General features: G+C 49.7%; 1 protein-coding gene across 7 annotated transcripts in view; it reads right to left on the bottom strand.

The window, feature by feature from the left end:
* CLEC16A (C-type lectin domain containing 16A) overlaps nt 1–17638 on the bottom strand; it is a 209613-nt gene that overhangs the window by 41830 nt on the left and 150145 nt on the right. For all 7 annotated transcript variants that reach the window (XM_004438071.3, XM_087416956.1, XM_014793439.2 and 4 more), the window contains exons 19-21: nt 14293–14444; nt 11835–12039; nt 9983–10150 (exon numbers count right to left, since the gene is read on the bottom strand). In XM_004438071.3, coding sequence (XP_004438128.1) covers nt 9983–10150; nt 11835–12039; nt 14293–14444 — 525 coding nt within the window. The remainder of the gene's footprint in view (nt 1–9982; nt 10151–11834; nt 12040–14292; nt 14445–17638) is intronic.

Genomic DNA, 17638 nt, shown 5'->3' with positions numbered 1-17638 from the left:
TGTCTTCAAATAATTTTATGGACTTTTTCTTTAGACACAGAGACTTGTATCCACAGAATACAGAATGTTCTCTGCTGGGTTCCACGTTCCTGGTTCACGTGATGGAAGAGAATACAGCAATAGTTCCTGGGGTTCCCAAAGCACAACTGGTTCCCAGGTGTTCTGCCACTGAACAGTCTTCAGGACAGAAGACACAGTAGTTCATGAAGTGGGAAGCAGACCGGCCTGGTGCAAATCCCAGGCTGGCCACATGTGAGCTGTGTGACACTGGGCCAAGTGCTCCCGTTCTCTGAGCTCAGGCTTCCTGGTCTGAGGAACGGCCTCCCGGGGCTGCTGTGAGGTTCGGCAGGGACTACCTGGCCCAGGCAGGTGCAGACTGAATGAGGTGTCAGCATCACAGGCATGCGTGCTGGGCTGGGGGCCGCAGGGGATGGAGCTCTGTCCTTTGGCCCTGGCTCTGCCTCTAGGAGCTGTGGGACCTCAGGCAAATCACAAAACCAGGATCCTCACGGTCCTCCTGCAGGAGGAGGCAAATGCTGCCCCAGTGTTTTATCAGCACCTGATGAAAGCCTTTCTGAAATGAGCAAACCTGTACAACTGCAGGCTGTCTTTGCTATTTACAGCAGCAGGGGCTACTGGATGATTACCTTTGTACAACTGATCTAACACGTAGAAGGGGACTCTATTACTTGGGGTCCCCAGGGTCAGCCCTGACTAATAACAACAGTGACAACACTGAGAGCCGCCAACCCTCACCGCATACTGCACACATGCGGGGCACCATTCTGGGCACTGACGAGAATTGACTCCTTTTATGCTCCCGACAGCCTAAGGAGCTAGGTGACATTTTCATCCTCATTTTTTTTTCTTTTTAATTGTGGAAAATACACATTCCATAACATTTACCATCTGAACTGTTTTTTAGCGTACAGTTCAGTAGTAGAATTTAAGTACATTCACACTGTTACGTATCATCCCCATTTTTTACATGAATAAACAAGACAGAGGGGTGAACTAACTGGGCCGAGGCCATGAACGAGCGTAAGGTGGAGCCAGGACTCGAGCCTGGACTGTCTGCACCAGAGCCGTGCGAAGCCAGCTCCTTCTGCGGATTCTCAGCTGGGCAAACACTCCGCTGCTGAGAACAGAAAGCCCACGAAGGATGAACAGAAAGCACGATGGGAAAGGACAAAGGGATTTACTTCAGGGACACCTCAGGTGGCGAGATTTAGTGCTCTCTATCTCTTCTTGGTGCTTTTCCATGTTTTCCAATTATTCTGCAATAAATGTGCCTGACTTGTCCTAAGAAGCTCGGAGACGAGAGCGGACAGCAGCTGTAGTCCACGGGGCAGGGACAGGTGTGTGCCGGTGTGCCCTCTAGCAGCTGTGCCACTTGCTCTGGCGCATGCCTGCCCATTCTGTGCTGCCAGCGAGGCTGTCCCCGTGGGCCCACCAGAGCCTATAGAACATTCAAGGCAGAGCCCAGGTCAAATGGCGGAGCGAAGATGGGATTCTGGTCTCTTCCCACAACCTCCTGCATGGGCTCTCCACGCTCTTCTCTGTGCGCAGCCTGGCAAGTGTTCCCTGCTGTCTGACATGCTGTTGTCATGACAAGACTCCAGGGCACGCAGTCGCTTCAGCCATCTGAGGAGGGTAATGACCCCGAAAAGTGAAGCAACACTCAATTCTCCAGAACTCTTTTCTCTTCCCTGCCTCCATCCCCCAGAAAGAGCGCATCTGGCGCACGATGGCTGGCTCTGCCTGCTGTGTGCTGCGTTTCGCAAGGGAGGGCTCCTCAGACAACAAGGGCTAGCGTGTCTGTTGGGAAGCTGTCTTTCTGTGGCATGTTCCAGGTGAAGGAGCCTTGTGGGCCCTGATCAGGAATGTGGTTCCTTCCCAGGCTGTGCGCTCCCAGCCTGACAATGTCTTCAGGTTCTCTCTTCGCGGCTGCCGCGGGGGCTCTGAGAAGAGGCCTGGCAAGCAGGCACCCCCTGGACTCAGCTCAGGGCTGAGTCTGGAGTGGGGCCTGGTCCCCACACCCCCAACCCAGCCACCTGAAGGCTGATCTCTTAGAGACGATTGCCACAAAGCTTGGGAAGGAGCTCAAATCCTGCTGCTTTTGTTCAGGCAGGATTTTGAAGTCCCGTTTCTGCTTTTTGGTCATGATAGATCAGATCAGGAGCCAATTTGTACAAGGACAGGCCTTTGTGTGACCCTGACCTCCAGCCTGGTTTGGAGGTGGTGGCTATGGCAGAAGAGTGTCTTTCTGGATCACTGCTTTGCAGGTTTGTCCCTCATCCAGCGGAGGCAGGGCTTGGAGCAAGAGGACTCCAGAGTGTGCGAGTGTGGCGGACAGAAGATGGGCGTGGGGAACGCTCTGTCTATGCCAGGGCCACACGAGATCCCCTCTCTAATGGCGGACTGTCCTGCCAACCTCTGACACTCAGAGACAGGTGGCAGAGCCGTCATGTGACGCTGCCCAGCCGTCACCAATGCCGGCCCTGAAGCAAACGGGATCTGGAGGCAGGAAGCAGAGGGAGGATCTGAGTCGCCTCTGTGAGCTCTGTGGCCTTGGTCTGACCCTCAGTTTCCTATCTCTAGAGCAGGGCAAATGATACCAGCTCCCAGCCCCATCTGAAGGATAGAATTAATGCATACAAAGTGCAGGGCACCGTTAATTCTTCTGGTCCAACTGTACTCCACACTTCCAGAAATAGATGACTTTTCAGTCCGAAACACACCTAACGTTGGAGCCAACAATGGGGTTTTGCCAGATACAGTGAGGCCTCAGGTGGGGAGAATTCACCTCAGCCGTGTCAGAGGAATTAGAGGAGTTAAAGGGCGTGGTGGGGGGAAGCCTCGCTGGGGGAGGGGTATCTGGTGTGACCTTGGGCAGGTCACACGCAGAAAAGGAAAATGGCAAAACCTTCCTTCTGACGAAGATCAAATGAGAATCTGCATAAAGGGCTTAGCAGCTCAATACATTTTGCTAAAAAAAAAAGGCCTCGGGGCTCAGAATCAAGTTGCTGTCACTCACACCCCGCAGTGGCTGGGGGGCTGCAGGCTGGGAGGGGTTACTATGGGGCTGGGGAGACTGCAGGACAGCAGCAGGCGGGCAGGCAGCTCGCCCTCCTCCCCTCCCGGCTGACTCCAGAAAGGGTATATTTTGCCTCGGGGAGCTGGGAGGAGAGAACTGGCTCCAGTTTTATAATCGGAAACAAGAAAATAACAGGCCTAAAAAATTAGTTTCTGGGAAACACTGCCACAAGACGACATTAGCACCTAGGACGTTATCCCAGGGGAGAAGGCAGAACTGAGGTCTATGAATTAAACAGCGATTGGTTTTTTTTCCCTTTTTTTTGGATGTCGGTCGAGGCTTTGTGGTCAGCTCGGCTGGCTCTGGGCACACTGTTATCTTTACATTCTTCCTCAGCTACTCAGCTGCCAAAGCCTCCTCTGGAAGCCCGCTGCCTTTCCGCGGAACTACTAAGTGCTCTGGGCCAGGGACTGGTAGGGCCGGTTTGTTTGCCTTTGATAAAGACTACACCTGTGGAAAGCACAGCCCTCGCAGGGCTCAGGGACTGAAATGTCTGCCCAGAGACAGACGGCACCCTGAACCCAGTAGGACAAGAGCTGGGACACACAGAGAGTAGAGCAGAAGAAGTGAGGCAAGCAGACTCTCTAGTTGGCACACGAGCCACCACCAACTGGTGCAGGTGCCAGACCCAGGCGTGAGCCAGACAGTACAGCCCCCCGCTGTTGACAGGCTGCGGGGAGAATGAGAACAGCCCAGCCTCCACCCACCCATCCACGTGCCCACCACCTGGTCACCAAAGTGCCAGCAGTTGAGGGCAGGACGAACAGGGTCCCCGCACCTTCCACACTAGTGACGGCAGTGACGTACACAAGACAAAAGGGGCAACTTCAGCTAACAACAGTAAGGGCTCTGAGGACCATGGGAAAACACTTCCTCAAAAAGTCAAATGACCACATGACCCAGCAATTCCACTCCCAGGCAGAAACCCCACAGGACTGAAAATATGTGTTTAAACAAAAATTTGTACCTGTACACTCAGCAGCACTACTCACATTTGCCAAAAGGTGGAAACAACCCATACGGCAGTGGACGGGTGAAAGAACGGATACACTAACTGTAGTCTATCCACACGAGGGCTATTATTCAGCCAGGAAAAGGAATGGAGCTCTGATACACGCTCCAACATGGACAAACCCCCAAGACATGATGCAAAGTGAGAGAAGCCAGACACAAAAGGCCACATATGGTATGATTTATATGAAATATCCAGAATAGGTAAATCCATAGGGACAGAAAGCAGATTAGTGGTTGCCAGAGGCTGGGGGCAAGAGGGAATGGGGACTGACTGCCTGATGGGTACGGGGTTTTATTTAGGGTGATGAAAATGTTTTAGAACTAGTAGAGGTGATGGTGGCACAAGACTGTGAATGTACTAAACGCCACTGAACTGTACACTTTCAAATGGTTTTATGTTACACGAATTTCACCTCAATTAAAGAAATAAAAACCAGCTGCTGCCCAGAGAAGGCCTGCGGGTGGGTTGGGGCCCCGGCGGAAGGCCTCCGAGGGGCTATCTGAGCAGAGCCCTGAATGCTGAGAAGGAAGCAGCCTCACGGAGGGCTCCAGCCAGAGGGCAAGCGGCATGAGGACAGAGGTCCTGAAGAGGTGCGCTTGGCCCTCGTGAGGCACGGACAGAAAGCCAGTGCGGCTGAAATGCCGGGTTGTGTTACCTGCAGAGAGAGCTGATGGGGGGGAAGCGAGAAGAGCTGATAGTGGAAAGGGGGCAGGGGCCATGGAGAGGGCCTGGGGACAGGGCGTGGTGGAGGGTTTCAAGCAGGGTAGAGAGCATGAAAGAGGCAGACTCAGTCCTTGTCCCCGGAGCCAAAAGGCTGGTGATGGGGGGGAGCTGATGATAAACAAGGTGGGGAGGGCTCACTTTTCTTGGTCATGTCATTAAGCCCCCACCAGTGAGGGTCGGCGAGTGGCAATCTGCCTGGCTGACCATTCAAATTCCCGCAACGCCCTAGGGCTGTAGAGCCCTACCATCTGGATAAGAACTAGGCAGGGCGTGGAGAGGACGTGAGCAAGCAGGACTGCAGTATCTGCCAACCACCCCCCGCCGCCCTGCCCACCAGGTGAACGCCTGTGAGCAGCCGCAGGGCCAGAAGGAGCCTGGGAGTGGGGATGGAGGCTGCTCTGTGAGGCCAGAGCCCTGGCCCTTTGACTGGAGGCCACTGCCCCCACCATGCCCAGGGTCACTTTCCAAGAACAGCTTCTGCTCTGGGGTCTGCTGGTCCACTTGGTGTTTATGGACAGATGCCCTTGTGGGCTAGTTTTGGACACCCCGCCCCCTTGGCAGATTCTAGCAATCAGCTGTCACCATAGGTCGACAGGACAGGTCCTCGAGGGCGCTAACCACGGAGCGCTGCACCTCAAAGGCAGACTCCAGAGCTGGTCGTGCTGCCCACTGACTAACCGGTCACCGCCCACCCCCTCCCCAGCCAGGTGTGCACACAAGCCTCTGCCCTCCTGGAGCCCAACGACCATCCCCTGGGCGCGAGAGCCATAAAACTAAAACTGGCCGATCAACAGAATTTGTGATTTCTCTCCAAGCCAAATGGAAGAAGAAAAATACACCAAAGTGGTTACTCACCTATTAGCCCTGATTTATATTCTGCTTTAACATCTCTTCCAAGGAAATGAAAGGTATATTTTCATCAACTAGAATCATTTATAGCTTCTAAAGGGGAGACAAACTGCTCTGTGACAATTCCCTGGGCCTGCGGATGAAGTGGGAAGACGTATCATGACAGAGCCAGCTCCTCCAGCACTCACCAAGGCCGGCAGCCAGGGCTGTTTTCTCCCCTGGGAGTTATTCCCCGGGCAGGAGCGCAGATCCTGCACCGCCTGGGAGTTTGCAACAGTGCAGCCTACGGCAAGGGGCCCAGAGCGAGACCATGCAGCGGCGGGAAGGGGCACCCTGCTGTGCTCATGGCCCGATGGCAGCGTGGACGCCACGGCATCGGAGGCCAACCTGGGCCGTGCTTCTGATGACCGCTCCAGCCCCACTCTTGGTCTTCTGAAACCTCTGAGCCAGGTGAGGGCGGTGGCATTCAGAGACGTGCAACCAACCCACATCTGTCACCTGGGTGCATCTGCCCCCCAGGATGCACACCTCGCTCTCCTCGGTGACAGAAATTAAGCAGAGGGATGCTGCTTACGATCTCCTGGGAGTCTCAGTTCCCTCCTGAGACTAAGTGCTAGAGACTAAAGCGCCCGACGTCTAGGAACCCTGGGAGGACTTCCTGTCTTCCTGGTGTTCAGGTGAGGGAGACGGCATTGCATGGGGTCTGCTCCAAGGCTGTGCAGGAAACAGGTGTAGGCTCCCTCTTCATTCAACAAGTGCTGAACGAAGGCACGGCGCTGGACGCTGACATATAGCAGGGGCCAGGACAGACCAGGCCCCCACGGAAGTGACACCCTCCATGGGCGAGAGAGACCATGGCCAGGTAAGGAACCCCAGGACCACGGAGAAAATAAACCAGGCTACTGGGATGGAGGGGAGGGGGTAACCTCTGCCAGGGGGGGATCAGGAAAAGCCTCTCTGAGGAGGCGGCAGGCAGACTGAGGCCTGAGCAATTAGTAGGAGGCAGACACACACAGATCAGGGGAATAACATCCAGTGCAAAGGCCCAGAGGCAGGAGAGAGCTCCAAGACGTAGAGCAGTGGTTCTCAAGGCATGGTCTGGGGAACCCTGGGGGCCTCCCAGCACCAGAACCACTTTCATAAAAATCACAAGACAGCCTTTCCCTTTTACATTCATTCTCCCACGAGAATGCAGAGGAGTTTTTCAGAGGCCGCAGAGCAAATGCTATCACAACAGACTGAAAACAAAAGCAGATACGAGAATCCAGCTGTCTTCTATTAAGCCAGATATTAAACAGATCTGCAAAACTACAAAACATTAATTTTTTGTTTTGAAAAGGACAGTTATTGTTCATAAAAAACTATGTTATTTAAAGGGGTCCTGAGGCCAAAACTTTGAGAAGTGCTGACTTAGAGGAGGAGCAGGGCTGGTACAGCTCGGGTAGGACATAATGTGAAGGGAGGGGCTGCGTCTGAGAGGCTGGCTGGGGCCAATCTCACGATGATCACACAAGATCAGAGTGAGAGGTCTGGATTTTGTTCTAAGTGCAATGAGAAGCTACTGAGGGTTGCAGGCAGGGGCATGATATGATCTGATTTATGTTCTAAAAAGATCCCTGTGGACGAATGGAAAGGAGGGGACAAGACTGGAAGCCAGAGAATACTGAGGATGCTGCTGCCGTGATCTAGGGACAGATGCTGGAGGCCGGGATGGGGAGAAGAGGTGGGGTACATTCTGGAGGCGGAGCAGGCCAGTGGGTGTGGGAGAAGAAAGAGAAGAATTAAGGATGAATCCAAGATGCTGGGTTGCTATGGGGCCGACTACTGAGACAGCAGGCAGTGGAGGGGCGGCATGGAGGAAGAGAGAGCTCCCCTAGCTCTCTCTGAATCATGCTGAGGTTCACGGGTTTCCACTTGCTCTTTAGATCACATCTCCGGCCCAGGCCAAGGCAGGAGGACAGCGAGGTCTCTCTATCCAAGGGCCCAGAGCAGCCGCCCTGGGGGGCACATCTGTGAGAATGTGCCCCCCCCCCACTCAAGTGGCACTTCCAGGCTGTCAAGGGAGAGACAGCCACGGGGAGGATGGCCTCCTTCAGCAGCTACCTTTAACTCGCCACAGTCCCAACTGGCCCAACCTCACAGACCCTGACCCTAGGACCAGCAACAGGACAAATGGGCATTCCAGCTGTGTCAACCCTCTGCCAGGCATGCCCACGCCCCTGCAGACAGGGCCACATTCCCAGCACTGAATGACCTCACACCTCCCCTGGAGCCCAGGAAGGGTGGAAGAAGTAAGTAATAAGTCATTGTAAAGCCTTCTGCAAACAGAGAGATGATTATGCAGATGCCAAAGAATGTGACATTGGCTCTATTTCTTTATTTACACTCCCCTTGTTCCAAAAAGGATGGAGTAGAAATAAGGCCTGGGCTTTTCTCCTTAACCCGTTAGTTCTCAAGGTGAAAGAAGCCACAACGGCCCTACAGAAATGATTTCTTAACTAATATAGTGTTATGTGTCAATTATATCTCAATAAAAAAAATTACAAAGTGATGCTTATAGAAATATAATAAAATTACGACTGTGTGTTAAAAAAGGAAGAAAGAAATGGTTTCTTACTAGGCCAATTTGTATTTAGTTAACCCAGACTCATGGTGATCATTTATATTTACTTAGCAACGATCTCTACAGAATACGAAGCAACCTGGAGAATTTTTAACAAAGAATCCTCCAGACTCTGGAGCAGGCAGAATCATCTCACATTTTCCAGCTGGAAACAGTGGCAGTACTGTAATCAGTCTCGTGGCCTAAGACTGGTTTTAAGAATGAAACAGTCACAGGCTGTGGGTGGCAGCATGAACCGGTACACTTTTTCCAGAGTGCATGTTGGGGCTACACAGATCAAGATGAAAAAGCTCCCCTTTGACTCAGCAGATCCGCTGCTGGGAACGTATCCCACAGAAACGTGAGATATGCACAATTACACTAAGATACCCCAAGGATGTTCACTGTGACACTGGAAGAGCGAAACACTGAAAATGACTCAAATATCCATCAATATGATATGTTATAAAAGGTATTTTTGGTCCATCCATACGATAAAATACCATACAACAGTTAACGAGCACGAAGTCAATTTACGGATGCTAACACGTAACAATGACTTCTCATTAAGTAAAAACATCAAGGCGCAGAATCGCATATATGGCATAACCCCAGGCATACAAACAGACAGGTAAAAACATATGTATGACATACAAACAAGTATTTCTGGAAGGATGTGCAAGAAACTGTTAACAGTGGTTACTTCTGGGGCCAAGTAAACTTACTTTTCATTTTATCAAGTCCTGTTTGGATTTTAAAAAATCATGTGCTTACAGTATATATATTTCCAAAATAAATGAATCAAACCAAAGAATGAAAATAGAATGCATCATGAAGTGGGAGGGAAACAAGGACCCTGATTCTGGTCAGGTTCTTATGGCTGCATTTTGTTCCCAAATCGGTAACTGCTTTTGAAAATATTTTGCAACATTTGCAATTGAAGTTCGAAACCCTAAACATGGAGAGGTTAAGTTGCACGGGACAGCTCGGCCAGTTTTCTGAAGTTTTGTAATCAAGAGCAAGGTTCTCTTTGGGGGGACTAGGGTGCATATGGATTTACTTAAAGCAGATGTACGAGAACAGGAAAGGGAGAGCCCGCCTGCCCTTCTGGAGAAGCAGCTCTTTCTGCTGCCAAGCTGACCATGAACTTTCCATTTGCAGTTCTCTTTCAGGGGAGGGTGGGCGGGGCTTAGAGATGAGCTTTGGTGAAAGTGGGAAGAAAGGCTCCCAGACGGGAGACACTGGCAGCCGCCCCATGGGCAGCGGGGCTTTCTTCTCAAGTCTTACTTCTTCAGGGAGCTGTAACAGGAACCACACACATTCTCTCTTTCTAGTCATCCTACATGGAGAAGGAAATTACTCTCCCACAACCTCATTACTAATAATCTAAGTATTTCCAAGAAATCTCCAAGAAACTCCTTAGTCTTAGTTCTAAGAAGCCCTTACACATCCCCAACAAATCTCTGGAAAACCAAACTCTGCAGCAGAACACCAAAGAGAAAGCCAAGCTTGCTTTCTGGGGCTTGTGTTTAATCTTGAGCTCTACTTTGATAAATTCTAAGAAACTGGTGTTTCCAACTGACTGGATTTCTCAGAGGGGAAGGGATGCTTACACGGGCTCAACAGAGAGAAAGTCCTGGAAACACCCCCCAACTCCAAGAGGACCAAGAGGTGGCGCAGGGTGGGGCCGGCTTACCTGGCACCTTGTCCACAGACGCGAACACCGAGCGCTGCACTGTGGGGTCGCTGCTGCCCCGGCGGCACTGGTCGTAGAAGCGGAAAGGCAGGTGCTGGGTGGAAGAGGAGGAGCCGAGACCAAACCCCAGGACTTCGGTGGCCGGCTGAATCGGGAGGTCCAGGAGGGCTGCGTGCAAACAAACCCGAGGTTCATGCTCAGCACGTAGGACGGAAGCACAGGTGGCGAGACCCTGGGTGGGGTGGTTGTAGCCACAATGGCCATGGTAGCCTCGAGCTGGGGAGACCAGCGAGACACCAGAGGTCCTGCCTGAGGCTCCAAATACAACTGGGGCCAGGCGAGGGCTTCAGAAATGGATGCGGGCCAGTCTCCACCCCAGATTCTCGGCCTCCACACACAAAAGACCCTTGCCAAGGCCTAGCCTCGGGGCAGTTTCAGAGCCCCAGCAAATGGGGCCACGTCTGCATACATACATGGAGACATAATATATATCTATGCGCATGGAGAAGAGTGTGTGAGAGAGAATATACACGCACATGCACATGTGTATTTATGAGTGTGTGTTTTTCTGTCACAGTTGCCATCCTCGCTTCCATAAACAAATCTCATGATATAGCCACTTGGAGGGGCTTTTTAAAACCAAGTTAAGAAATACCCAAAGCGTTAGTTCTAACAACCACTTTACGGCGTAATTCTCAATTTTCAAATGAAATACTTAGCCTTCATGCCAGCTGTGAGAAATTGCTTTACATTAAAAAAAAACCCTCTGAAAATAAATCTTAAAAGAAAGGACTGAATGATTTAAGTCACTTTGCACATTACAAAATGCTTCTGTAATGATTTTGTAGGCCAACTTTCAGCTAAGGGAGAAATAAGACGAGGATGATGTGGGATGCAGGCCTGCGCAAATCAACGGGGCATGCACGGGAAGTAACTCAACCCACCTCATCCAACAACCCCGCCCTCCAAGTGTTTATTTTTAGGTGATCCCTTGAGAAAGCTCCTCTCCTCCAGCAGTGGGCTGGACATCCTCCCAGCGACCACACTAGAACAACCATTGGTGCCTGAACTGAAAGGTGGTAGTGTCTTGAGAAAGACTGTTTATAATTCTAGGAGTTGATAGAACGCCTTTTTCCCCGAGGAGAAGGCTGTGCCTTCCGCCCTGATGACTAGCACGTCCCTCTCTCAGAGCCTTTACTTCTAAGAAAGCTGGGGTCTCAGTATTGGGCCTTCTTACAAATTCACCACAATCCCTGCAAAATGTAAAACGACTTCCCAATTCAGTACTGGGGCACGGCACCTCACCAAGCAGGGCCACTTCTCATGAGAGCCGGGAAGGGAGAGGAGGAAGGGTAGGAAGTTCTGCATTGGGTTCTGCCAACTGGCTGCCTGTGTGACTTGGGGCAAGTCACTGAGCCTCAGTTTACTCTTCTACAAAATGGACAGAACAGGCCCTACTGGTCTCAAGGGTTGTTTTAAGGACTGAAGGCGGTAGAGGAATGTTGAGGCACTTTGTAAACATACACTAGAGAATTTCCGTGTGCAGGAGTGACAACAGTTGTCCCACGCTGATGCCTGCCTGTTCAGCGCCTCCTGCCTGGGACAGAGGGCTCTCCTCCTCTTTCACGCAGCCAGAGAAACTCTCTATAAATCAAACACTTGGGAAGTGGGGAATTCTGAGCAGACTCTCCATTCTCTCACTGAAACACAATTAATTCCTGAACCACACGTGTCCTCTTCTAGAGGAGTTATGGGGTGTCTTAAGGTCAATGTGAGAAACAGGCTGACAGCGCTGTGGCTGCTGCTGCCCCCCAAGGGCTCAGAGGACACTCCACCAGGGCCAGCCACTCACCAGCTATCCTCTGCATCTTCATGCGCCTTGCCTGGATGCGGCCCTTGGCCAGGCGCTGCTTGGCGATGATGCAGCGAATGTGGTCCGGGAAGAGGAAGGTGGCCTGGAGGATGGGGAAGGGCTTAGAATGGGGGCTGGATGCAGGCTTGTGGATGGTGATATTCAGGGCACGGCTGTCGTCCTCCACGCCAGTCACCTGCATGTCCTGCAGGGGGAGGAGGCAAAAAAAGGGGTTTTCATTAGGTTTAGGAGGGGCGTAGCTGCTTAGAAGCTGCAGGATCCATGTCTCATCTAGAAGGAGGTCTTCCAAATTCAACTTTGCTTTTGCTCTGAAGGAGACCATCAGCCTTGACTAAGAGAGTCAAGGTGGGCACAAACAAGACCAGGCCTAGTGGGAGGAGACAGGGTGGCAAGCACAGAGCTTGCTCAAGGAGCCGATGCTGGCTGTGGTGGCTAGTACTGTCCCCACAAGGACCTGAGTTAGCTACCGAACAAGCAGGTCCACCGCCTCTTCAAGGGGCTACGGTAAGCCCAAGAGTCAAACTCCAACAATTCTTACTGCTGAGAAACCAGAGACAACAACCCCAAATTCCTATCTCCATCTGGCATGATCTTAGGTATATGCACTCATCAACTGACCAATTTCTTCGTTTCTCTTAAGAAGGGGGCATTGTTGGCACCCATTTGTATGTCTCTAAAGAATTTCTGGTCCCTAAAGGAGAATGCTAACCCTGAGAAAGGGACAGCAAGGGCCATTTAGCAGATATCTGAAGAAAGCTACATTTGAAAAGTGGAGAGGAAACTAATGTATAGCAAGAGTAATAAGGACGAAGCCAATCTAAAACCTCAGAATGGATTGTGTGTAAAGAATTTGCTTCCCACAAAGGTCTGAGATGCTTTAAGATAAAAGCATGAGACAGGGGATAGACATGAATGGCCGAAATGCTGGAGAAGGTGGGATAAATGCTGAAAAAGGCCCACGAGGTAAGATGGTTACTGTTCATAGGCAGTAAATCTGGCACGGGCTCTTTGGAAATAATCCCTGCACTGAAATGTTGCAGTGGGGATTAGATGAGATATTACGCATTTAAGGCAGAGAGGCTGGCACATAGTAACAGCCTGACAGATGGTAGCTGTTGGAAGATGACCAAAAGAAAAGGTTTATGTGGCTTTCATTGTCTGATGGAGGCGTGTACTAATCCTTTGAGGGAGAAAAACACTTTCCTGACACTAAATTCTAAAGGAAATTGATCATAAGCCTAGATAAATAAGAAGCACTAAGTTACCTAATGGACAACCTCTTACATGGAAGTCTTCTAAATGAAAAATTCTTCATATAGTTGTTTCTCACATCACCCTTCGCAAAAGACATTTTTAAAATGGAAAGATCTTGAAAAAGAGGAGGTTGGGGAAAAGGTTGCAATAGCATCTTCAAACACATGGGTGGTTCTCTTAGAGAGCAGGACACTGCCAGCAGGTCACATTGTGGAGAGACGGATGTGCGTCAGCCCGAGCAAGGCCTTGCCAGCAACCAGGACGGCCCGCAAGGAAACGGATGGCCTCAGAGCAGGGCAAGTCTTAGGTCTGGAAGAGTCTGCCGGACGGTCAGGGACTGGGGGTCTGACAGGGGATGTGAGCTGGAAGGCAGTTTTCAACTCTTCTGGTTCTATGCTTCATTCAATCAATGAGCTGGCATTAGTCACCCATCATAGAGACGAACATTAAGAAAACCCAAGTCCCAACGTGTTGTTTGGCAATTTAGAGCCCAGCTCTGCTGGAGAGGGGGTGAGGACAAGTGACCTCTCATAAATTGCCAGTGGCAACAATCATTTCAGAGAGGAATTTGGCAGTGTCTATGAACACTAAAAATAGGCACATCCCAACTTCTTGGTATCTGTCTAGGGAAACCCTTGCTCACGTGCACAAGGAAGTAAGGACAATTCTGTCCACGGCAGCACTGTTTGTAAAGGGAAAAGCTGGAAATAGCCACAGGGCACTGTCTAACTACCTGTGCCTTGCTATGGTCATGCAGCAGTTAAAAGAATACCAGTAAATCTGCATAAACTAACATGGTCAGCTCTCTAAGACAAACGTTGAGTGAAAAAAAGCAAAGTTTAGAATATGCTCAATGTGGCACTATAAAAAATACACACACACACTCCCTCTCAAGTATGTATACACAATTTTAAAAACAGTACATGTAGTTATATTTATATATGCATTTGGCAGAGCACCAGATCTGGAAAGATCATACTGATCATGGAGAAGAAAGTTTCAGAATACAAGGTTTTGGTCAAAGAGGACTTGGTCTTTATCTGTACAATATTTTAGCTTTTCTCAATGATACTCTGTTCACGTAGCCCTTGTGTCATCAGAAATTAACTGTAGATGAGATATTTGTATGTGTGTGTTTGTAGAGCCAACCAAGAAGACCTTCTGGAGTTCTTGGCCACCATACCTGCAGAAGGCCTGCGAACTTGACTACTCCCCAGCCAAGCCTGGACACGTCGGGCTCCACTAAACTCATCTGGTAAATATCGACAGCCAGGAAGCGCTGGACCATGCCGCCATCCTTGGTGATCACCGTGCACGCGATGAGGTCACTGTTGTCTAGGAGGAGGGAGATTAGAGCAGAATGAGGCACAGTCCGGCTGCCCAGCCTGATGGAGACACTCAAGCTGACTTGCATTCTGCTGAGCAGTGGAGCTCAGTGGTCAGAGCCCAGGTTTGGAGTCACACACACCTGGGTCTGAGTCCCTCCTCTGAGTCATGCTGGGCAACTTTTTACCTCTCTGAGCTTCATGTTCCTCATCTGAAAAAGGAGGCTCATGCCTATCCCTCTCATAGCGCTATTTGTGAGGATTGAATAAACACATAAAGCATTAGTACAACGTTTACTGCACATTACGTGCTCAAACTGTAGCTAAAAAAAGAAGCAATAAACTGAGATTCCCAGTACCATTTCAGTGCTTCCTTGCAGACCAATGGTGGTTTACAGTTGCAACGGTGTTCGCCTAAGTCAAGCGAAGACAGGAAAACAAGAGTCCTCTGCTCGGTAGAGCTCTCAACGTGGTGTCTGGCAACTTAAGAGCCGAGCTCTGCACCAGATGGTGTGTGATCCTGGGTGAGGCACTCAGCCCCTATGAACCCTGGTTTTCCATCTGCAAAAATGGCGGTAATTTCCCTTATCTTGAGATGCTCCGTGTGTTATATGAGAACAGATGGGTAAAGCATTTAGCATGGGGTCCTCAGTGTATGCTGGGCCCCTTCTCTTACTTGAAAGTTATCACTAAATTCAATGTCTAATTTAGTGCCTGTCCGTGATGGCTTGAAATCACCCGAGTAACATAGGATCATTAAATCTATAGTCTGCTCTGAGTTCCCTCCAACAGAATCTTCTGCTACACAAGTTTTAAAAGAAATAGCCAACCAGGAAACAACCTAAATGCCCCTGGATAGGGGAACAATTTGAGGATAATTTTTTTCCCCATCACACGAAGAATTATATACCCATTTCAAAATTATGTTTAACCAAACTGTGAACAGTGGTTACCTACGGGAGGGAAGTGAGAACCGGGGGTGGGAGTGTGTGTGTTTGGCGAGGGGGGAGTTTCAATGGGAGCACTTTAATTTTTGCCCTATATGCCACTATATTGCTTGAAATTATTTTAAAATGAGAAAGTACTTAAGATGTACTTTTGAAATACGTGTTAAAAACCCAAGTAAAAAATCCTATTTACAAATAATTGCAATGACATTGGAAAAGACATTCAAATTTTAAAGGAAAAAGAGGATAAAAATTTTATTACTATGATTTTGATATGTTAAAAACAAAGTATCCCTACAAAGAAATATAAATCCAGAGAAATATGCTAAAACAGTAAAGGAAGTCTCTGATTATAAGAATGGAAGGTGTTTTTTGGTAAACAGCTTTATAGAGGTATAATTTAGATACCATAAAATTCACCCATTTTAAGTGTACAGTTAGAATTTTACTAAATTTACCGTTGTGCATGTGCATTACTTCATTCCAGTTGTAGAACACTTCCATCACCTCAGTAAGTTGGGAGCACTGTAACCAAATATTTGCCTTAAATTTATTGGTGGTAGGTGGGCAGGGGTGGGGGCAGGAGAAGGTAACACAGGTGGTATAAATTCTGGCCCCAAGCACATGTGATGACAAACTTGGGCTCAGGGATTCTCTAAGGATTTCTTCCCCATTTGTACTTTTCATTTAGATTTCCAGGATGATATGTAAATTTATTCTTTCTGTCTCTCTCAGGCACCACCTCCCCACACACACCTCAGCTGAACCCTCGGACAGCATAATCTGTCTGGGATTCTGGCTTCATGGGGATGTCTTCCAGTCCATCCTCCCGGTTTTTACAGGCCTCGTGTTTCTGTCTATTCTCCCCAGCATATGACCACCTAGAATAGCCAGACACCTCCATGGCAACACCAGCACCAGACAGGCTTAACTCTCTGGACTGTACTTTCTTATTATCTAGGGCAAGAATCTTCCTCCCTTTCCCAATAGTCCAGCCAAGTATTTTAAAAGACTTCTAAAAATTACTTTCTCTAAAATTTCTAGTTCCATACTGGAAGACATCTAGCCTTGTATATTATCAGAAATGGAAGTCATTACATTCATTCTTATAAACATTTTGTTTGTGGTACACAGAATTTACTTTCTTTACTCAATACTTAAAACATTTTACTCAATGACAATCTTTTACTTTTTAAAAATAGAAAACAAAACTAATAAAGGATGCTTTTTCTTTCCTTTTTTACTTTCTCTTTCTCTCTTCCCTCCCTTTTCCGTTCCCTGTCTCCACACAGGACAACTCAGCTTCCTTCTTTTCCCACATTCACAGAAGTTGTCCATCTGAGGGTGTGACCCGGGAAAGCGGGCACAGACATAGGTGTCAGTTGTGCCGGCAGGCAACCCACTCATAAAGCCGAGGGCCCTTAGGGGCTTCAGGGGAAAAAGACCTACCACCTCCGCCACAAAGAACACAAAAGGAAGGACAAAACCCCAAAGCGGAACAACGTTCAGAAATGCAATTGAGACATCAAAGCCTGTGAGATTTCATAAGAAAACTAAAGGGCAACCGTTACCAAGAGCAGGATGGCTCCGAGAGGGAAGGAGCCTCCGGCTTTTCAGAAGCTGTGGGGCAGTTAAGGAGAAATGATGTGGGTTTCCGAGACTAAGGAGAAGGGCATCCTTCAGGGAGATCAAGGGAATGCCGGTTGGGGTGACTCGTCTGTGGGCTTCAGTGTCTTTTTAGGGAACTCCTTCACCACCTCCATCCACACACTGGCTGTGGGCATTCCCGTCCGGAGCCCTGGGGGACGGGGCTGTCTGCTTGCCTTTGGATGGCCACGCTTTGGGCAGAGGCGGACCCAGGAGAGAGCTGCTGAATGGAACCCAATTCTGCCCACAGTCTCAGCCCTTCACCTGCTGCCTTCATACAGGCACCTGTGGATTTCGCTCCAAGCCAGGGGGAGCCATGACAGGTGCTGAGGTAGCCAGAGGGACGCGGCGATGTGGGGAGGACTCAGCAGCAGGCAGCTCTGTCGCATGTATGGCAGCCCCATGAGCCTCCCTGCCTGACTCTCAGGAGTGGCCTGTGGCTAGAGGAGACCAGTGTAGGTGAGAGGTCATCCGTACACTGGTGCTGCCTAGATCTCGCTGCCCATCTGAATCTCCTGGGTCCCTCCCACACCAACTTCACTCCAAAAGGGGTGGGGCCTAGGATTCTATTTTTAAAATTTACAGAAGACTGTCAGAAGACAATAGAGGA

This window comes from Ceratotherium simum, chromosome 26, assembly GCF_057802395.1.
Source record: "Ceratotherium simum simum isolate JZ-2026a chromosome 26, ASM5780239v1, whole genome shotgun sequence".
Lineage (NCBI taxonomy): Eukaryota > Metazoa > Chordata > Mammalia > Perissodactyla > Rhinocerotidae > Ceratotherium > Ceratotherium simum.
This window is presented reverse-complemented; position numbering and strand designations above follow the sequence as displayed.